Source organism: Ruditapes philippinarum, unplaced genomic scaffold (assembly GCF_026571515.1).
Source record: "Ruditapes philippinarum isolate M1 unplaced genomic scaffold, ASM2657151v2 ctg9654_1_1_1_1, whole genome shotgun sequence".
NCBI lineage: Eukaryota > Metazoa > Mollusca > Bivalvia > Venerida > Veneridae > Ruditapes > Ruditapes philippinarum.
This window is the reverse complement of record NW_026858122.1, coordinates 18,468-41,599: the sequence shown is the minus strand read 5'-3', so window position 1 is coordinate 41,599 and position 23,132 is coordinate 18,468. Positions and strand designations below refer to the sequence as shown.

Here is a 23,132-nt window from a genome sequence, read left to right as displayed (position 1 = left end):
TTTTGAAAAGCATTTCCCAAGTGTACAACGTGTACTAGAGGTGTGTGTGTATAGTTTTTTCAATTCATAATTTTTGATTCATCATGCATTTAAAAAGCGTGCGTTTGAGAAATATCATTTTACATATTTACAGAAAATAACTATACATGATAAAACAAAAAACTTACAAAGTATTCTGCTGCAATAAAACTATCATCTGCTGTTGGACATGGCATTTGCCATAGCTGAATATAAAAGACAAAAGAGAAAATTAATATAATGCCAGGTGCCACAGAAAAAAGACAAACTTTAATATAATGGCATCTGTCATGGCTGAATATAATAGACAAAAGTCAAACTAAATATAATGCCCAGTGCCATTTGTCATAGCTAAAAGGCAAAGAAATTAAACATAATGACATCTGTCATAGCTAAATATGATACAATAAATAGCATTAAAGGAGAAAAATATAGATCATATAGATCGCCAAGTGACACATCAAACAAAGGTGGATGTCAGAGTGAGAATTAAAGCCCTAATATATGTCATAAGGTTATGCTTTTGAAATACAAGTATTGCATTAGTTGAATCTCATTGAACTTCTGCATACAATTCCTTAGAATATAACCAATCGTATATTGTAAATTTGTTTCCCTCAGGGAATTCATAAAGTAAGAGAAATCCAACTATTTACACAGAGGTAATATCTGACAAATGAATATCCTGTATACCTTGACAGTAGAGTCCCATGAGGCTGTAAATAGAAGATCATTTCTCCAATAGATGTTGATTACAGCGTCATCATGTGCATGTAATGTGTCTAATATATTACCATACTCTACACTGTAAAAATACCTGAAAAGTAGTATAAAATACATGAAAGAAAGTCAAAATACAAGAAAACTAGAAATGTGTCCATAGGACACTGATGCCCCCACACGCCACTGTTCTGTCAATCTTAAGACTCTAGGTCAAATATTTTTTGGACTACATGTGCCACAAGTTGAAAACTAAAAATCAACAAAGGGCCATAATTCTGTTAAATTTGGTTGCAGCAAAAAATCCTTACTTTACTACCATCTACACATTAAGGTTGTTCATCCCTGGAAGTTTAAGCAAAATCTGCCATCCGGTTTAAGAGGAGTTGCGTTCACAAAATTTCTATATAGTATTAATGAAATAAAATCAACAAAGTGCCATAATTCTGTTAAATTTGGTTGCAGCAAAAATTTCCTTCCTTTACTTCCATCTACACATTTAAGGTTGTTTCATCCCTGGAAGTTTAAGCAAAATCTGCCATCCGGTTTAAGAGGAGTTGCATTCACAAAATTTCTACATAGTACATAGTGAAAAAATCAACAAAGGGCCATAATTCTGTAAAATTGGTCGCAGCGAAAAATTCCTTCCTTTACTACCATCTACACCTTAAGGTTGTTCATCCCTGTAAGTTTAAGCAAAATCTGCCATCCGGTTTAAGAGGAGTTGCATTCACAAAATTTCTACATAGTATATAGGAAAAAATCAACAAAGGGCCATAATTCTGTAAATTTGGTCGCAGCGAAATTCCTTCCTTTACTACCATCTACACCTTAAGGTTGTTCATCCCTGTAAGTTTAAGCAAAATCTGCCATCCGGTTTAAGAGGAGTTGCGTTCACAAAATTTCTACATAGTATATAGTGAAAAAATCAACAAAGGGCCATAATTCTGTTAAATTTGGTCGCAGCAAAAATTCCTTCCTTTACTGCCATCTACACATTAAGGTTGTTCACCCCTGTAAGTTTAAGCAAAATCTGCCATCCGGTTTAAGAGGAGTTGCGTCCACAAGATTTCCCGACGTACGGACGGACTGACGGACGGACAGACGGACAGGTGCAACGCTATATGCTCCCACATTGTGGGGGCATAAAAAGTAAAATATCTGAAAAAGTATTCAAAAATACATGAAAGAAAGTAAAAAATTAAATTAAAAAAAAAATTAAATTGTGCCTCGTTGCTTACTGTATAATTATTTGTATGTTTTCCAACCGTTTTGTTTTTGTATAGAATTACAATAAACTGCTACTGTACAGTTAAAAAAACACCATATGTACCTCTTCATACAATAGTGCAAGAAGAAACCAGCAACTGAGTAAAAACAAAAACTTAAATAACCAAACAGCTTCCTTGTATACACGTCCGCACCCTAGTGGTTAAGGTCATTGACTTAAATTTACTTGTCGCTTACTACTGAGAGTTTGAATCCTCATTCATCCCTGAAATAGTATGAAAGGAAGGGCACCCAAAGTCTTCCTCCACCAATAAGGCTGGAAAGTTGACATATGACCTAAACGTTCACAGTGTTGTTGCGACATAAAACCCAACCAAAACTTACACATTATTATCCCAAGCACCACATATCACAGTTTTACAATCTGGCATCACTATACAAGATGACAAGGCCTGAAATAATCATAAATTAATGGTAAACACTCAATTAAAATTTAAAACACAGTACCATTTTAAATTAATAATCGATTTATAAAAAAAAACAATATTTCTATTTGTCTGCTTAATAAGACAATATTATCAGTGACTACTGAAAGAATGATGGTCTTAAATATTCTAAATTAAGTTGTGGTTTTACACTATTCAGAGATAGTGTATGTCTATGATACTCCCCTACTGAAAGGTTGATTTTCACACTCAGTGAGAACTATGTTTTCACTCTCCTAATTTAAAGGTAGACTTTCACACCAATGACATGTGGGTTTTTACAAACTCACTCTCTAGTGACAGGTGGATTTTCATACTCTCTATTGACATGTGGATTTTCACACTTACTCTCTAATGGCAGATGGATTTTCACCCTCTATATTGACAGGTGGATTATATTTTTTTCAGGTGGATTTTCACAACTTATTCTCTATTAACAGATGGATTTTCACACTTTTTCTATATTGGCAGGTGGATTCTCACACTCACTATTGACTGGTGTTTTTTTTCATACTCTCTAAAGATTGATGGATTTTCACACCTTCTCTCTATTGACATGTGGATCTTTTCACAATCTCTATTGACAGGTGGATTTTCACTTTTTACTCTCTACTGACAGATTGATTTTCACACTAAATCAGTATTGACAGGATTTTTACACTCACTATTGACAGGTTGATTTTCACACACTCACTATTGACAGGTGGATTTTTTACACATACTCTCTTCTGACAGGTGGATTTTCACACTTACTCTCTACTGTCAGGTGGATTTTCATACTTACTCTATATTGATAGGTGGATTTTCACACTCCCTATTGACAGGTGGATCTCAGACTAACTCTCTACTGAAAGCCAAAGGTGGATTTCCATTCTTTTGTTGTTAAATGCTGTCTTGAACACTCTCTGCTCACAAGTTTCATTAAACGGTATTCAATAACAATTACTATAATACTTTTCATTTAGGGAAATCTATCTATTAAGAGGGGCCGTTTAAAACTCTTCTTATATTGTACTGTTTTTATAACATAAATTTGTCTCTATTCCTATAACTATTATACATCTCCTGCTATCCCTGGGAAAATAAGGTTTAAATATAAATAAATGGCCTTCAAAAAATGGGAAATAAAATAATCATACCATATTTGCAATGGTAACGCTCCTTAACTGCCTTTGCTCTTCAAGACAATATAACTTGAGTAAGCTATCTGAAAAACAAGTGTTACAAGGATAGGAAACAAATTATCGGGCTTATCTTAAAAGGAAATCCTTCACTTTCTAAATGTCAAATCTCAATTTTTATGCATTGCCAATCATTTTAAGGGAGGAAATATCCTGAAATCTATGTTTGTTTTGAGTAAACTGTCTGGAAATAAAATGTTACTAGAATACAAAACAAATCACTGGGATTATCTTAAAAGGAAATTCTACACTACACAAAATGTCAAACTCATTTTTATGAGTTCCAATCATTTTAGTCGATCAAATATCCTGAATTTTATGTTCATTTTTCTATCATGTAACCTTTTCAAGGCAAACTAGACAAATAATCACAATAAAATATTATTAATATATTCCAATCAAATATGATTATTGAGGTAAACTGTTTTTTTCTTCTTCTGTAAAACAGAAATCAAACAAGAGCTGTTTGTAGGACAGTGTGCTGACCTATTCTCAGTGCTTGATACTGTTCTCAGTGCCTGAACAATGTTGAATTTACTAACTTCTAAAACATAGTTCTGTCAAAATCCTTGTTAGAGTTATGGGCCTTGTGGTTTTGGAGATACCAACTTGAACACAAAAACTTAACCGAAGTGTGAGGCCAATGCCAAAACCAATGAATGGTTGAGTACATTAGCTATCAATATTTTTCGAAAATAGTCAAGCTAATAAAAACCTTGAATAATTCATTTTCCCGTACAGTATACAAAACAATTTAAATGCATTACATTATTAAAACATATCATCAAAATTAACAACAAAATACATATTATAGGATAAAATGTGCATATAAACGGCCATGCTCTTGCATGTTGCATGACCGTCACAGAGTCATACAGACTATCTTTCTCTTTAGTGACAGGTTCTATGCTATTACATGTCAACAAAAATTAGTGTCCCCGAGCATTGCTCAACAGAGAAAGCACTGGGTTAGTAATCCAGGGTTCCCTTGTTTGATTCTCAAACGAGGCGTAAATATTTTCATGACCATTGTTGTCAGAAATGATTCACATAGTCATTTGTCTCTCTTTACTGATTATTGAGGAATAAGTATAAGTAGTGGATCACTTGCAGAGAAATTGATCATTATTGGTTAGTTACCCAGCAAAGCCAGTAAGGTTAAGTGGCTGCTGAGATATGATCCAAAGAATGTAACAAAACAATGGTAATTCCAAAAATATTCACTTTTTATAAATTGCCAAAAAAACTAGAACTGTGTCCAAAGGACACAGATGCCCCCACTGACAACATATATATGGTATATAGTGAAAAAATCACGAAGGGCCATAATTCTGTTAAATTTGGTTGCAGCAAAAATTCCTTCCTTTACTACCATCTACACATTAAGGTTGCTCATCCCTGGAAGTTTAAGCAAAATCTACCATCCGGTTTAAGAGGAGTTGCGTTCACAAAATTTCTATATGGTATATAGTGAACAAATCAACAAAGGGCCATAATTCTGTTAAATTTGGTCGCAGAAAAAAAAATCCTTCCTGTACTACCATTTACACATTAAGGTTGTTCATCCCTGAAAGTTTAAGCAAAATCTGCCATCCGGTTTAAGAGGAGTTGCGTTCACAAAATTTCTAAATGGTATATAGTTGAAAAAATCAACAAAGGGCCATAATTCTGTTAAAATTTGGTTTGCAGCAAAAATTCCTTCCTTTACTACCATCTACACATTAAGGTTGTTCATCCCTGGAAGTTTAAGCAAAATCTGCCATCTGGTTTAAGAGGAGTTGCGTTCACAAAAATTTTCTACATAGTATATAGTGAAAAAATCAACAAAGGGCCATAATTCTGTTAAATTTGGTCGCAGCGAAAATTCCTTCCTTTACTACCATCTACATATTAAGGTTGTTCATCCCTGAAAGTTTAAGCAAAATCTGCCATCCGGTTTAAGAGGAGTTGCGTTCACAAGATTTCGGGACGTACGGACAGACAGACGTACGGCGTGACGGACGGACAAGTGCAACGCTATATGCTCCCACTCTGTGGGGGCATAAAAATAATAAGGGGATACATTAATGATAAAGCTTTTGAATATGTTCAAACAAAATTTACCTTGTGAGACAGAAAATGCCATCTTTTTCTCCAAACATAATTTTACATCGGTAATTGAACTGAAATTTGGTAAAAAAAGTACTTTGATATATGTATAAACTATACACTTTATAACAAAGCTGATTTGCTTTATATATTAAATAAAAGCCACTGTGATTAATAACAAAATAGTAGATTTAAAAAGAAAATAAACAAAATGAAAACCTAGTAACATAATTTGTAAATTGAAATTTTTTCTCTGTACTAGTGTACGATATATGTTTCTATTATTTTTTTCAGAAGGAGATTTAAACAGTGCAACAGTCAAATACATGTACAATGTACTGGCATTCAACTACATGATGTACCTAACAAAAATGTCCATGTCAGATTATGTACCAACAAATAACTACCAATGCTGACCCACAGCATTGCCTACCAATCAAATTGTCATTAACTTCTAAGTTGTATCAATCAATTTACATAAATTTTAATTAAATCAATTAAACTGTCATATATCTAAGCTAAGCCAATCAAACTGTCCTAATCTAAGATTAGAAAATCAAATGTTCATATAATCAAACTATATGTCTCATGTCATCCAATCAAATTGTCATATGCCTTAGCTTATCCAATCAAATTCTCATACAATCTAAGCTTAGCCAATCAAATGATCATTTATCTAAGGTAAGCCAATGGAATAATCATATACCTATGCTTAGCTAATTTATTAGTAATGTACATGTACTTATGCACTAAATCCTACCCTATCAAATTGTCATGATAATAATAATTATATATGCTTATCCAATCATAGTCATTATAATTATCTTTACATATCCAATCAAATGACCATAAATCTGAGCCAGTCATTTTCTTATAAATAAATACTAAGCCAATCAAATAGTCATATGCTGAGTATTATCCTATCAGATTGTCAAAATATCAAAGCTTATCCAATCAAAATGTCATAATTCAAATTTAATGCAATCAAATTACCAAACATCTAAGCTAAACCAATCAATTGTCATTTGTCAACCTTTGTACATAATCTTTCACCAGTCAAGCCACAGAATTAGATTAACATGTTAATGAATGCAAGTTCCTTAAATGTTCATTCTAACACTATCTGAAATTTTTCTATATAAACAAAGAAGGCCCGAAGCGTGCATTATTTTACAACAATGCACTCGCCGTTCTTATTATCTCCCTGTGTATTTTCACATTAAGGACGCCATTTTCTTTGAAAAATCTTATTAATTAAAAACATTTTTGTCGAATTTTGTTGTGAAAACTATCTAAAATGAAAGAAAATGGTCTAACTAAGAAAATTAATCCGAACACCAATATCTTTAATTCAGTCGTTAACGATGTACAGACCTTTAAAGTGTTGTTTACGTGACGTCACGATGTAGCGCCAAACAGCACGTGCAAAACAATCAAATCAAGTACGCTATTTTAATGTCGCAAACGAGTTAAGTTTTACATTTATTTCACTTTTAATAATTTGTATTTCGTTTGAAAAATTATAAAGGGAAATAAAATAAACAAACAAAGTTTTTCCAACGTTTTCAAAATTCGTTATTCTCAAAATGTTTCTACACACGATAGATTTAACGACAGTTTCTTTTAAAACCCACTGGAACAGGCCTTTAAAGAACGTTTCTATTTGGAAAAACTTCTGAGGCGGAAAACAAATTTAAAACACCAAACATAAAAGTCCAACTTTAAATAATAATATTATATTTTTTCTTGACGTGTTAGAATGGAAATAGATATTAATTCTTCGTGCATTATTGTATTATAATGCATGTTTTTCGTTCACATGCTTTGAAATAAATCACTCAGGCCTATCGGCCTTCGTGATTATATTACTACGCATTTGAACTCAAACCGTGCATTATTCTACAACAATGCACTCAGAATTGATATCTATTTCCTAATTATAATTACATGATTACTCACTCCTTATGCTTTGAAAATGTCACAATTTTATGCATATTGGTAAAATCTACAGTCTGTAATATTGCATCTTCTTCTACTTGGTCTGTTTCTGAAAATAATAAAAAATATATATTTCCCGTCAATGTGTTAAACAAACAGTTCATAATCATGATCAAGGTCAGGATCAAAATATTATTATAATGGGGGGGGGGGGGGCGACCTTGTGGTTAAGGTGTCTGCCACCCAACCAAGGGATTTTGGGTTCAAGGCCTCATCAGTTCACAACCATGTTTCCTCATATTTAAAGGAAGCAGACTGGAACTTGATGAGGAACTTGGTTTCAATTGAGATCAAATAAATGCAATTGTATGTCTAACTTAATGTTTCTGTGTATTTTCTGACAAATCCCTTAAATGTCCAGATATTAAAATTACGGTAGTTGCTATGTCCTTGGATTAAAAATAAACAGCTATTCTTGCATAATAGACTGGCCTTTCCGTTAGTTTTACACATGCCAGAAAATTCATCTGGCATGGGCTGTGCCAGATGAGTTGCATACTGTACAATGGCATGCTTTAAGGATGATGTCCTTTTACTGTTATGAATGAAGTTGTAATTTCATATGCTGTTGTAAGAAAATAGTGACTGGTACCAAAGACTTAAATTTCCATGGAAAATTGTTTTAAGGTAAATAGCTTAAAATATAATGAAATGTGGTAGAATATGCAAGAAAACATATCTTGCATGTTTGCAGCTTTGATCGGAATATCCATCCCTCCAATCCAAACCGCATTATATGATGATATTAGTACAGTCGACTCCACTTATAATGAACTCGCTTATAACGAATCATCGGTAATAGTGAACTAAATCTGCTATCCCCGGCCGATTTCTTCTTTAACTTATAATAAATACCATCGCCAATACGTAGTTGCTTAAAACGAAGTTTCGGCTATAGCGAACCATATTTTCAAGCCCCAAAATAAATAAGAGGGTAGCCATCTATAAATACAGTGCTATCTCCACAACAGCAAAGCCAATGTCTGACATTTATCTTTTTATTTTAGATAGATCTCTAACTCTTCCTTTTATTTTCCAGTACGGAAATAAGATCTGAAACTCTAGAATATACATAAAATCTACTACTCAAAATGCATCAGATGTTTTCATGAAGGTACAAAAAAATTTGTTCTCAGTAAAAGTATTTGTCACTTTTGTTCAAGGTGTGCTTTCTGTTGACAATGTCTAAGATTTCACGGATTCTGTGTAGGATGTTAGGTTTCTGGTTTGGCCATTTTTTTTTAAATTGAAAGGAAGACGATACTTTATCAATGATATTCATATAGGTTCTGGCTTTGTAATGTAATGTAATAAATCTATGCACTGAAGTATTTGTAGAATTCTATTTGAAAGAAGTGAATAAAGTTAATATATTTAAAAAATAAAATCATAAATTATTTTGAAATTACACTAGCAGCTGTTCCAATGAAGTGAAATGATTTTTTTTTCAAAGTAAAATTTTTTTGTTTACATAATTGCTAAGCTAAGAATTTTTTTTTATTTATACAACATTTGGAGCTACAAAGTTATAGAGGATATTCATTTCTTTTTCTATGAATACAGGATTTATATTCATGGAGGTGTCTGAAAATAAATATTTCAAAACTGGTAGTGGCCACAAGTGAAATGTGATAATTTTCATACCACTTGAATTTTCTGTTTATTTCATACATTTTTCTCTTTTTTTTTTAAATATCAATTTGAATGACTTCCCCTTAAATTATGTGTACTGATTCAATTTAGAAGAAAGTAGTTTGGCAAGACACCAGTCAAAATACGGAAATTATGTTGTACTAAAAAAATTATAACAAATGCTTTCATTTCTGTGTGTGGTGGTGGTGTTGGTAGTTTACTCTCTATTTCACGAAATAAGGTCTTACAAAATTTGTTCAAACAGCATAAATTTTTGAAACATTTGATTCTCAAAATATAATCATTTTATTTTATATATACTATATACTCCGTCATATTGAAAATTTACTTTTAAAATCAAAAGGATCCTTTGCAGTTTGACACACAATTAACATTATAAAGTCTGTCCTTAACAACTGGCAGTATAGAATTATAGAGGGAAATAGAATCCCTAAAGAACGTCCAGAATGACAAAATTGGAAATGTTGCAGACTCGGTTTGATTGAGTCTGTTCAGTCTGATAGTGGTCTGAGTGAAAGAACATGCCCCTACTATATTTGCCTTTTACAGTGGCATATTTTCATACAATTCATCAGTAATCTTTCCTACATATAAAAATCATTGTTCCATTACTGATAATTCTCAATAGTGAAGAAATATCATCTATAGGCAACAACTTTTCATTTCTCTATCTTGTTGGGTTTTACATCACACAAACACAGTACAGGTCATATGGTGACTTTCTTGCTTTACTGATGGAGGACCAACGTTTTGCTGACAACAGCTTGAATCTATAGTGGTGAAAGGCAAGCGCTTGAAGTCAACGACCTAAAGCACTAAGCCACAGACCCCCTTATTCAATTATCCATGTATAACTAACATAACTGTCTTTCTCTCACCTGGGGTTTTTGACCTATGCTCGTGAGATATCACATGTGGAGGAATGGCCATGTCTGGTGGATGTTCTTTTGATGTAGATCTAACAGGGTGGGGTGTCGTAAACAGCTGCTTAGGAACCTGCCCAAACTCCATTATCTGTATCTCCATGCAAGCTCTCTCATTTGGGTCCTTTATACTACAAAGTAAGTTATTGATATTCAAGCCATCCTTTACCATTAGCCTGCTGGCGGCAATCGCTTGCACACATGTGACCAGTGCAGACCAAAATCATCTGGCACAGATGACCAGTTCAAACCTAGATCTGTGCCATCTGATATTGGCCTCCACTGTTTGTAATTCAGTCAGTACATACATATTTCAAAATATTCCTTAAATTTGATAAATGGTTTTGACCAGATTGAAATAAGGACAAGTCCATTAAAAATATTTTAACAATGTATTGGTTAATTAATAAATTCTAATTCAATGTAAATCATATTGAAAGTTGAAATACAAAGTCACAGATAAAGTTTTTTTCTGCATTATATTAATTAAATACACAGGTTTTAATTTAAAAAAGAAACTTATACTTTGTGAATTTATATAATAGCATTTACAAAAAACTGATAACTTTGCCTATAAAAAATAATTAACATAAATGATTTATGTAATATCATAAATTGGAAAGCAAAAACAAGATTTTCTACCACCTACATACCTGTCTAGGTCTACTGAACCTTCATAAGTGAGGTAATAGAATACTGAAATGAGAAAAAAATTATACCTGAAGATATTTATCGAGTAACCTCTAGATGCTTGCAGAAATCATGATCGCAAAGTAAAAAAAATATTACATTTTTTTTGCTGATTCTTACATTTTTCATTTGTGATCATATAATTATAAATTGGTGTGAACAGATGAATTAGACTTCTTAAAATGCATATTGGTGGGAGAAAAGGCGAGATTTTAATATTTAACCATTCATGCACCTTGTTTGATATATACTGAAATATGATCTTACTGTGATGTTCCAACACACATTTTAGTCTCAGTCATTTATCATTGAAGGTATACTATTCTAATAAGTGATGGAAATCGAATGAAATTTGTCCCAATCGATCATCGGTTCAATCGGATGGGACATAATCGATAACTTTTCGAATAAAGTCGCGTTAAAAAGAAATAGGGAAGTAACATTTCTTCCCAAGGCACTTGATTATATTCAGTAAGATGAACTTCATTTAGCACTTTTAACACAGTTTTATATAGTCATAATTTTACGAAATGGATTTTATTTTTCAATGGATGTCAAATAATAACATTCACATCAAATTATATTACTATTTTTTACATCACGTATTGATCCTGTTCAACTCCAAATTGTCTCTTAGATGATTTTTTTTTTTGCGATCGGCGAGGTTTTCCTAAAGGTAAATTACCGTCAGAATTAATACCCTTTGATACTTTAAACATTTTCGACGACGTCGCGGAACAATTTTTGTAAATCTATTATTGTCGCTTTACATTACAGTAACTGATTATTGCTGACTTGCGACAATCAGAACATCACTAATTCTAATACCTTAGAAGTTAGAAATCTGAATAGAGACAATGCATTACCTAAATGAGTAGAACAAAAGACAAACTAGAACTGCACGAGTCGGATGTGTTGCCTTGTGAACAATATAGTTTAGGAGAAATGGCAAGGACAAAAATAAAGTATGAAAATAAACAAAGGGCAATAACTCAAAAAACAAGAAGTGCAGAGCGGAAGTTTCTGTGCACTGCACTTCTTATCGATAAGATCTATCATCCTATGAAGTTTAAGTCTATAGCTTTTATAATTTATGAGAAATGGCCTGGACCAAAATAAAGTATGAAAATTAATAAAGGGTAATAACTCAAAAATAAGAAGTGCAGAGTACCGGTTCTTATACACTGCACTTTTTCTTAATGAGATATATCATCCTATGAAGTTTAAAGACCATAGCTTTTATACTTTAGGAGAAATGGCCTGGACAAAAATAAAGTATGAAAATTAACAAAGGGCAATAACTCAAAAAATAAGAAATGCAGAGTACCGGTTCTTGTGCTTAATGAGATCTATCATCCTATGAAGTTTCAAGTCCATAATTTTTTATACATTAGGAGAATTGGCCCGGACAAAAATAAGGTATAAAAATTAACAAAGGGCAATAACTCAAAAATTAAGAAGTGCAGAGTACCGGTTCTTGTGCACTGCACTTCATTTCATTATAAGAAGCATGCATACCAAGTTTGAAGTCAATCCGCCTTATAATGACTGACTTATGCTATGGACAAGCTTATGGGGACGCTGACGCGACAACACCGCTGACAAAAGTGACCTCTATATGTCGCCTTTTTCAAGGCGACACAAATAATTAATGTTTTGAAGGTTTTATGTTTATCAACCACATATCGTTTTAAAGCCAATATTTTTTTAAAGGGACTCCACTGAGGTTTTTTCAACATATGATTCACTTATAAAATAAATATTCTTCACATCTAATGTTAAATTACGCAGCAATCAAAGTAGAAACAATAGAATAATCATAGAAAATACGGAACACATCTAGTTTATCTGACCCTAGAATATAAACAATATTTGCATGCTTGCTTAAACTCACCCCCACTATTTTATAAATTTATTTCTTTTAACTACAACAAAACTGAGAATAACATATTGTAACATAATAACAGGATAATTACATGCTTGATTATTTCTAAGATCCGCTAAACTAAATTTTATCCGAAAATGCATACATGTTTTTAATTCTCCAACTTCAAATTACATAATTATATACAAACTTAAAGGTTGACAAAGAAACATTTTATGGACAAACTCTCAAATAACATTATAAACACAAAAGTTAAGACATTGTTCGACTTTCCCAATTTTCAAATTCTGAGGAGAAAAAAAATGAAATCAAAGATCAAAATTTGCTGTATGACAATATTTATGTTTCATAAACAGACATGACCCTCACCATTATCGGCTTTTTCTGCCTCCTCTCCGCGTTGTTTGTATCCAAATATCAGGTCAATCCATTCATGAAGATGTCTCGATACATGGTCACACTCTAGTGCTTCTCTCATCTTCTTTATAAAATCTCTTGAATCTAAAAAAACCATGTACTTCTAGTTTGTTTTTAAGTTTAAAATGTCCCGTTTTTATGCCACAACGGATGTTTAGTTGTATCACATTGGGCAGTCAAACTAACCGGCTTTCCTGTATAACTAACAGTAATTACTTATTTTTATCCAAAGGTGAATGACTACTTATCTCAAACAGTTACACTGACAAAATTATAGACATATTGGCACTTTCAAGTTTAAAGCAGCAAGCCTCCAGATTCACTCTCATTGTCATGAAAATTTTTAAAAAGTGTTTAAAAGTAAATTTTTGTGAAGTGAAGAAATATATTAAATGACACATTGCAAACAGCAATCCATGTAAATTACCAAAATGGGGTCAAAGTATTAAAAAATTGGCCTTACTGCATTGGTAAGGCAGTAGAAATATAGTGATAATTACAAAAAAATTAGTCACTTAAAAACTTTCTATTTATTATTATAAGTTTTCTTTCCAACCCTGAGGTTACCTAATACCTTCAAAGCCGTTTATTTGCCTTGAGTTTACATCATATTTATAAGAGTAAGAGAAATACAAAAACATAATATGTCCGTGCCGTGACAAAACCAACATAATGCGTTTGCGACCAGCATGGATCCAGACCAGCCTGCGCATCCATGCAGTCTGATCAGGATCCATGCTGTTCACTATCAGTTTCTCTACTTAATATAGGGTTTGTAAGCGAACAACATGGATCCTGATCAGACTGCGCGGATGTGCAGGCTGGTCTGGATCCATGCTGGTCACACACCCATTTTGTTGGTTTTGTCACATCACGGCTCATATAGTCTTTTTAACCTGTTGCCCATGGTGGTATATCCACATTTTCTATTGGTCGTCCATCTTGCCGCACTCCAAAATTACATACCTAGTATAAGAAAACATAAAATTGAAGTAAAATTATGAAATGGTGAGTGAACACGTAAAAGCCAAATAACTTTACATTTTGCGATGATTGTGTTCAATTCTTTAATTGTGCAAAAAAATAAAAAATTACCCACATGACCAATAGAAATTTATATAAAAATAAATTGTGGAATGAATTGGTAATGCTTAATTTTTACAAGAGGGCCATGATGGCCCTGAGGTCACTCACCTGTATATAGGCCCCCCCCCACCAAACCCCCACCCTCCCCTCCCCAACGTTGCAGGGCCAATTTAACCCAAGGGCTTTTATTTGCACAAACTTGGTAGACACCCATAAGAAGATGTTTCATGCTAAACATCTAAGCTCTAGCTCATTGGGCTTTTTAAAAGAAGATTTTTTGTTAAGTTTTTACTATACACATATAGTTAAAAACAATGACACCCCTGAGGCCTGGCCAGTTTTGACCCCAGGGCTTTTATTTGAACAAACTTTGTAGACACTAGCTAGAAGATTTTTCATGCTTAATATCTAAACTCTAGCTATTTGGGTTTTTTCAAAGAAGATTTTAAGTTTTTGCTATACACATGTAAAGAAAATCAATGACCCCCAGGGCGCAGGTCTTTTATTTGAACAAACTTTGTAGACACTCACTAAAAGATGTTTCATGCTTAATATCTTAACTCTAGCTATTTGGGTTTTTTCAAAGAAGATTTTTTAAGTTTTTGCTATACACATATAAGGAAAATCAATGACCCCCGGGGGCTGTACCAATTTTGACCCCAGGGCTTTTATTTGAACAAACTTGGTAGACACCTATTAGAAAATGTTTGATGCTAAATATCTTAGCCATAGCTCTTTGAGTTCTTTAAAAGAAGATTTTTAAAGTTTTTACTATATGCATATAGGGAAAATCAATGACCCCCCCCCCCCCCGGGCGGGGCCAATTTTGACCCCAGGGTTTTTATTTGAACAAACTTGGTAGACACCCATTAGAACATGTTTCATGCTAAATATCTTAGCTCTAGCTCTTTGGGTTCTTTAAAAGAAGATTTTTTAAGTTTTTACTATATGCATATAGGGAAAATCAATGACCCCCCCGGGGCGGGGCCAATTTTGACCCCAGGGCTTTTATCTGAACAAACTTGGTAGACACTCACTAGAAGATGTTACATGCCAAATATCTAAGCTCTAGCTCTTATGGTTTTTTAAAAGAAGATATTTAAAGTTTTTTCTTTCGGTTGCCATGGCAACCAGAGTTCTGCATGGAATTAAATTCTTTGAACAATTTTTAAAGGTGACCACCAAAGGAACATTCCTGTGAAGTTTGGATGAAATTGGCTTAGTGGTTTATGAGGAGATGTCATTTAAAGTAAAAGTTTACGGACGGACGCCGGACGGACACCGGACGAAAAGCGATCACAAAAGCTCACCCTGTCACTTTGTGACAGGTGAGCTAAAAATGAGTGGGGCAGTCTTTTTTTATAACTTAGGCAGTTTTTATATTTTTTATCCTAAAAATTTGGAATTATCAATTATTGTTTTATCATCATTAAATAAGTCAATCTTTTTAAATATACAACTAATTTATCTCAGATTGACAGTAAAAAAAATGAGCATAATGTCAATTCAAGTGACATAACACTTTTTTGGTCATATTGCACCAAACATAAACAATTATTTAGCTAACCTCAGATGTTACAAACGTTAGCAAAACCAGTGGTCAAAACCACCTCACCTGCAGGGGCTAAGAGATGCATAGACTCCAGTAATTCAAACCAACTAAGTCATCATTTACCATCACACAGGGATAAAAAGTGGATGAAATTCTGATGCCTCAACCCTTAAAGGCAACCAGTCAGCGACAAGGACTTATAAACTTATATTATGCTATTAAACCTTCATAGCAATTATAACTTTTACCCCAGAATTAATCATAAATTCTCCACTCCCATCAAAGAACTCTGGAATCAGTTCCTTAAAATCTGCAGCACCGTTTAAACAATTCTGCCAAACTTCCCACAAGCTGAGAAAAAAGAAAATTAGTTAGTTAGTAATATATATAAATGATATTGAAATGAGCATCAAAATATGTCAGATTTCACCATCAGCATGAAACACATTTTTTTTTATTATCTACTTTGATGGTATTAATATAAATGAAAAGGCAGCATAATCATAAATCAAGAGGATAATTATGATGACCCTGCATTGTTCATTTGAATACAATGATATTTTGGCTATTTAAGGGATTTTCTTTTTCAAAAGTCCCTGGCAAGATTCTAATCAACAGCAAGGGGCAAATGATTGAAGAGCAACAATCTAAATCACTTGGCTGTTACAAGGATCCCTGACTGTACTGGCTGCAGTAATATCTTTTTTCGTCAGCAATACCTTCATGGCCATAAAATAAATCCTTTTCTCCAAAGTGTTCCATAGAACTCATGATTACAAAACAAATTAAAGAAATAAGTTACTATGAATTTTGTTACCTGTTGAACATTCGGTCTGGTTGGTCGAACTTTCCGTTTTGCAAACAGAGGACATATTCGGGAACCAGTCTGGCAAGATAAAACAGGATGTATCCCGGCGTTGAATAATGTGAACCGTACAGAAATTTCGGCTCCGGCATATCTACATACCTTTCCTAAAATATGAAAATAAAGAATAATTTAACATTTGAGTTCACACTACAGGTCACACAAAGTGCACTCAGTGTGTGCACAAAATGTGCACCTCTAGTCACAGTGCACTTCAATAAGCACCTCAAATCGACTTCAAAGTGCACTGGAGGTGCACTAGACCCTTGATGCACTGGACAGGGTTTTAATTTGTTTGTGAAGCAGTTACCTTAAATTTGAACAACTATCATTATTATACTTATGATTTTTAAACAATAAAGGGAAAAAAAGAGTAATATTTCAGACTTTGTACTCCCCTTTAAAGCACAAAGATTCAAAGAAAAAGAAAAATATTTAACAATGTATTAAAGACATATAAAATTTCTAAATTTGATAAAAACAAAAATTAACATGAAGAAGTTTGCTTAATGTTTGATAGACTTTAACCTTACATTGCTAGCACCAACTGATTCTACTTAGTATACAAACAGTAAAGACTAAGACAATCCGGCACATTCATGCTGTCTCATCTGATCATAGTCGGCACTGTTTGCTTTACCATGAAATGTGTGGGTTTTTTTTTACCATACCTTCATTCGTTCAAGTCTTTCTGCATTTAATGCTCCTATAGGTTTACTAAGGTCCCTGAAAGTTTCTGGTTTTTCTAAATCTGTAAACATTAAATACAGATGAAAATCAGTGAGAATATAATTTATTATAGAGGCTATTGAATGAGTGTAAGTTTAATTCTAAATTTATTGAGCGAGTTGAATGAAATTATACTGTAATTAACACATTGCAAAGCACAAGTTCAATCCGAGTAGATGACCAAATAACAGTAAAAAAAATGCAAAATAGCCTTGACTGCATTAGTCACGCAGTAGAATTTAGAAATATGGTGATAAATTTTGCAAAATCATTCACTCATTGCACATGAATCATTAATTTAATTGTGAAGATTCTTACTTTTCTTAAAATCTTAGCTCATATTTCTGAGAGTTGATTTTCTTTAATTTTTTAGGCTCTTCTGAAGGCATGCAACTTATAAGTGACATTATGCTAAATTAATACCAGTAATACATGTATTATAATTTAAGACAGACAAGGATCTTTACTGATTTAAAAATTCCTACTGTTGAATTACCTAGATGGTCACTTGTAAAGTCCTGTATAACCCATGGCATGACTGGATACTGTGTTAGATCAAAGAAACTTCTGTCTGCAGCACTGAAATATCAAGACATTAGATTCTTATACGAAATACATTTAAATAAGGGCCTGTTCCAGCTAGTTTGAAGTTATTACATATGAAAAGTAAAGGTGAAAATAATGTCACAATGAATGTTATATTAAATATGCATTATTTACAGGGAATATTGCATGAATGTGTTTTTCCTATGGGTTGTATGATTTGAGCAGATTGTGTAAAGTTGTATTTTCCACAAGCCTGTTAAACAATGGGTGTATTCAAAGTGTATTAATATTGTTATGCACTTTCCTAAACAATTCTATCTCTCCAAGAGAAAATGACTGTACTTTCACCAGCAAACTTTAGCATTATGGTTATTCAACACAGAAAACAAGTGACATCATATGTTTTTCATTTTGTTTGGTTTTACAGCGTACCAACACAGTTTATATGATAAAATATGATAGGTCATATGGCGCCAAAACAAGAAAGATGATTTTGGCTAACCTCCGGTGTAACAAACTTATACCAGACCAGAGGTCAAAACCACTGCACCTGCTGGAGCTGAGAGAAGCATAGACTCTTATACATGTAATTTGAACCCATTTAGTCACCTCTTACGACCATGCAAGGTTGGACAGTGGCTGCAATTCTGATGCCTTAGTCCATGAAGGCAACCCATCAGCCACATAATATGTAATTATATCACATTCACAACAATTAAACATTATCAATAAGTATTCTAAAAATTTATGATAATTCATGTTGTCTATTAGGTTAATGTACCATTAAAATAATAAATTTCATCACCTTTAAGTGCAGTAACAGGTTTAATGCAATTGACTCATTTTATAATATTTAACACGAGTTAACCCATTACTGCACTTACGGTAGGTCATGTAATATATCTGTAACCAAAGGTATTTTCTTTTCTTTATTTTGTTTTTTGTCTGTGTGTTAGGTGGTTAATGCTGCTGACCTTTTTAAAACCAGTAAGTAGACATGGACTTTATATTAAGCATGTATGTACCTGTTTAAATACATAAGATAGTCATAGTTTGATATGATTCCATTCTGCCATTTTATGGCCATGTCCTGCTGATCTGGCATCTGTAAATTCACCTCTGTAAATACAGTACAACAGTGTCTACATACGTCATAACATCATCACATTATGATTATCTTACAAACATAGACAATGAACAAAGTAAAATACAAATACTAAATAATGACAAAATATTACTAATCTAAAAAGTATTAAATACTGAAACTTAAAACATCTAATTTGTTTAATTAAAAACATCTTTAAAACGTGGTGCAATAACTTGAATAGAATGACTACATGAATATGAAACGTTAAAAGATTCTGTATTTTCATAACTCACAAATTTCATGCCAGTGAAAGATTCAAGTTTTTTTCTTCTTTTCTTTCTGGTTATTTTGTTTTTGTTTAAATGACTTGGTACCAATACTGTCATATGGAACAAATTTCTAGCTTTACTGGTGGAGGAAGACTTTGTATAACAATTGTTGTCTTCAGTTCTGTAAGCTAGATGAATTTAAATAGTTACCATGATGGGTTTTGAACCCACAAAGGTTAATTAGAGGCAATTGGTTTTGAGGTCACCTAAACCCCTGGGGAATTGGTAGAAATGTAATTGCTTTGAAGTCACCTGGAATTTGGTGGAAATATAAACATTACATGTGGCTGTGAGCTGCATGGCTTCCCTAAAACAAGTTAAATGAGCCGCGTCACGACAAAACCAACAAAATGGGTTTGCGACCAGCATGGATCCAGACAAACCTGCGCATCCGAGCAGTCTGATCAGGATCTATGCTGTTTGCATACAAACCCTATTACAAGTAGAGAAACGGATAGCGAACAGCATGGATCCTGATCAGACTGCGCGAATGCGCAGGTTGGTCTGGATCCATGCTGGTCACAAACCCATTATGTTGGTTTTGTCCTGACTCGGCTCAAATAAACACACTGAGTATAATTACATCCCAGAGGTGTAAGTTTACATTTATAGCCTTCAAAATCCCCTGAAAAACTTAAAGTGTCACCTGCAGCAATATTTACAAACCTGGTTGATCCATGATTTTCTCATAAAATGAATCTCTTATATCTTTTGTCTTGAATGCAAGGTAAAGATGTGCTTGTGAAGTTCCATGTTCAGAACATTTAATCTCTAAACCCTGTATGAATAAATAGAACATTTAATCTCTAAACCCCATATGAATAAATAGAACATTTAATCTCTAAACACTGTATGAATAAATAGAACATTTAATCTCCAAACCCCGTATGAATAAATAGAACATTTAATCTCTAAACCCTGTATGAATAAATAGAACATTTAATCTCCAAACCCCGTATGAATAAATAGAGCATTTAATCTCTAAACCCTGTATGAATAAATAGAACATTTAATCTCTAAACCCTGTATGAATAAAACGAACAATTCATCTCTAAACCATGATAAATAACTTTTTTTTGTGGGGGGGGGGGGTTACCTCGAGGTCATATGGCAAATTTCCTGCTTTACTCGTGGCAGAAGACCTCAGTTACATGCTACTAATGATGTCCTTTTGCACCTTTAAGAATGACTTACTTTCTTAGGATCAGATGCCATTTTAACATTATGAGTGAAGTTGTAAATTCATACATTACTACATGTATAAGTGAAAACAACAGTTTACACAGTTTCTTTCCGATTGCAAACAGTAACCCTCGAGCTAGATACTCAGCCGCTTGAGATTCTTATTTATACTCTCAATTAAGAGTTTGAAGTTTCAACACATTCCTTTAATTAAAAAGGTTTTGGTGATACCAACTTGCACACAAAATTCAGTACAATAGCTCTCCATATTCTTCAAATAGTCAAGCTGTTTGTTTGTTTTGTTTGTTTGTTTCATTTAACGCCTTTTCCCAAAAGTACATGTATTTCAGTAATATAGGTGGGTAGTTTCCTTACCATCGTTCCTGGAGAGTTACACCAGTACTAGACTACATTCCTTCGTGCTAAACTACCAAAGAATCTCCCGGGGATCGAACCCACACCAGAGAGGTAACTGGATTAGAAGTCATCGACTCTAACCCCTCGACCACGGAGGCTGGCTAAAATAAAACCTGAGCTACAAATAGTATAGAACCTGATCAGTTTAGCCAAAGATAAATTTTGGTTCCAACAGGGCAAAGGTTGAGACTAAAGTAAAAACTTTAAAAACCATTTCTAATACTCACAATTTGTTTTAGTAAGAATCTTCTTTTTATCAGTGAAACAATATCTTTGAGCCGTACTTTTATCACAGGTGACTGAAAATGAAAAATAGTGGTACATGTTCTACATGTCAAATTATTGTAAATTTTTTTAGACATTTCAAAAAAATACTTGAAATAAATTAGGCTACTAAACAAAGCACAATTTTTAGATATTTAGCAATCATTGATGTATGATGTAGAATTCTTAATAAAGTATGACTTAGAATTATGACTTAGGATTATTACTTAGAATTATTACTTTAGAGAATAAAAAATATTTTAATACAAATATTTGTAAAATTAGAACCAAAGTTTTATTCAAAATAACTTTGACCATGGTTCTGCCTTTGAGGACAGGATTTATTGCTAGGTCTGCATAATCATGATGGCAAGTCACTTGACAGAGGTCAACTGGGCGCAGCATTAAGCCCCTTTGAATTAACTAGAACACAGTTCAGCCAACACATTATTCCTGGGCAGGCTGTCAAGCAGTTTACTAGTACAAGGTGCCTTCATTCTCCCAAGGAAATGATAACTTCTTTACATGCAAGAGCAGTCTGTACAGTGCAAATGACTGTAGAAAGGACTTCATGATCAATCACAATTAAAATGATCTTCAACGTTCAGGAATCAAACCCAGGTCACCCAATTTAAAGTCAAATGCTCTACCTCTTGAAGTAACCGGACAGGAATTATAATTTAAATAGTCAAGCTAAGAAAGATTTCTACTTACTCTTTCTACATTGTTAAATGGTTGGAAGTACAATCTTGAAGTTGTAACCATCAAACGACCAGGATTAGTAACAAGGGGCATAATCTTGTCAGCCTGACATTCTAGCTCCACCTTCTCATACAGATCATCCAGCCTGAAACAGAACAGAGCAGAACCAGTTTTAACCTATTTCCAATTCATTTAATAACAATGGAATTTTACTGTTTTTTTTGTGTTTTTTTTTAATAACAATCTTTAGGGATTTTGAAACAACACATAAAACTGAGCAATATATATGTAGATCACAGAGTTCCATTCTGTTTGCAAGGAACTGCATGTAATAGCTACAAATATGTCAAACATATTACTTGGTTTTTATTGTTGTCTTTTTTGTGTTGGTATTTCTTTTTGTTTAACACAGTTTAGGTCATATGGCGATTTTCCAGCTTTACTGGAAGGAAGACCTCAAGTGCCATTCCATGCATTATTTCAGACATAAACATGCACCTGAGTAGAACCGTTACAAAACCATCAAGGTTCCGTAAGCTAGCTGGATAGCTAGCTATTCGTAATGTTATAATAATGTTTTTATGTCACTTTTCATTACATACATTTCCATGACTTATTGCAATATGTACATGTAAATTAGTCACTTTTCTGTACATGAATTTATATTTATTTGCACCTTGTCAACAACAAAAACTATTTTAACTTTCATAGTATCTGTTGTTTATTTAATATATATTTCAGTTTTTTTTACTATCAAAGTCTGATTAATTGCATTCAAAGTTCAATATAAGCTTGCTTCATACAATTTCATTAAACACTTAATAAAAGAAGCATTTTGTAAATGAAATTTACTACATTTTATATCACAATGAAATATTGAATCTTAACCACAATAGTAAAGTAACATACTGACTTGTATATAAAGATATGTTATTCAAAAAGATAGTAATGTATTTTCACAATTTCATTCAGAGTTGTAGCCCTTCAATTAAATTTAAATTAATAATCATACCAGCTTGTGTTAAATTTTACTCTTGACTGTCTGGACATCACAATAGCACTTATCTGTAAATAAAAAAATCAAA

The 23,132-nt window shown here is 33.0% G+C and overlaps 1 protein-coding gene across 1 annotated transcript in view; it reads right to left on the bottom strand.

Moving 5' to 3' along the window:
• Nucleotides 1-146: 146 nt before the first annotated feature.
• The window catches only part of LOC132752178 (protein FAN-like), a gene marked incomplete at its 3' end in the record, with an annotated part of 33,066 nt that continues 10,080 nt past the window's right edge, over nt 147-23,132 (bottom strand). Inside the window, exons 6-24 of the mRNA XM_060742471.1 lie at nt 23,060-23,112; nt 22,060-22,192; nt 21,309-21,380; nt 20,149-20,260; nt 19,092-19,185; nt 18,017-18,099; nt 17,463-17,542; nt 16,744-16,898; nt 16,175-16,277; nt 14,185-14,254; nt 13,241-13,372; nt 10,950-10,992; nt 10,252-10,427; nt 7,682-7,769; nt 5,738-5,796; nt 3,593-3,660; nt 2,353-2,420; nt 712-835; nt 147-224 (exon numbers count right to left, since the gene is read on the bottom strand). Coding sequence (XP_060598454.1) covers nt 147-224; nt 712-835; nt 2,353-2,420; nt 3,593-3,660; nt 5,738-5,796; nt 7,682-7,769; nt 10,252-10,427; nt 10,950-10,992; nt 13,241-13,372; nt 14,185-14,254; nt 16,175-16,277; nt 16,744-16,898; nt 17,463-17,542; nt 18,017-18,099; nt 19,092-19,185; nt 20,149-20,260; nt 21,309-21,380; nt 22,060-22,192; nt 23,060-23,112 — 1,791 coding nt within the window. The remainder of the gene's footprint in view (nt 225-711; nt 836-2,352; nt 2,421-3,592; nt 3,661-5,737; nt 5,797-7,681; nt 7,770-10,251; nt 10,428-10,949; nt 10,993-13,240; nt 13,373-14,184; nt 14,255-16,174; nt 16,278-16,743; nt 16,899-17,462; nt 17,543-18,016; nt 18,100-19,091; nt 19,186-20,148; nt 20,261-21,308; nt 21,381-22,059; nt 22,193-23,059; nt 23,113-23,132) is intronic.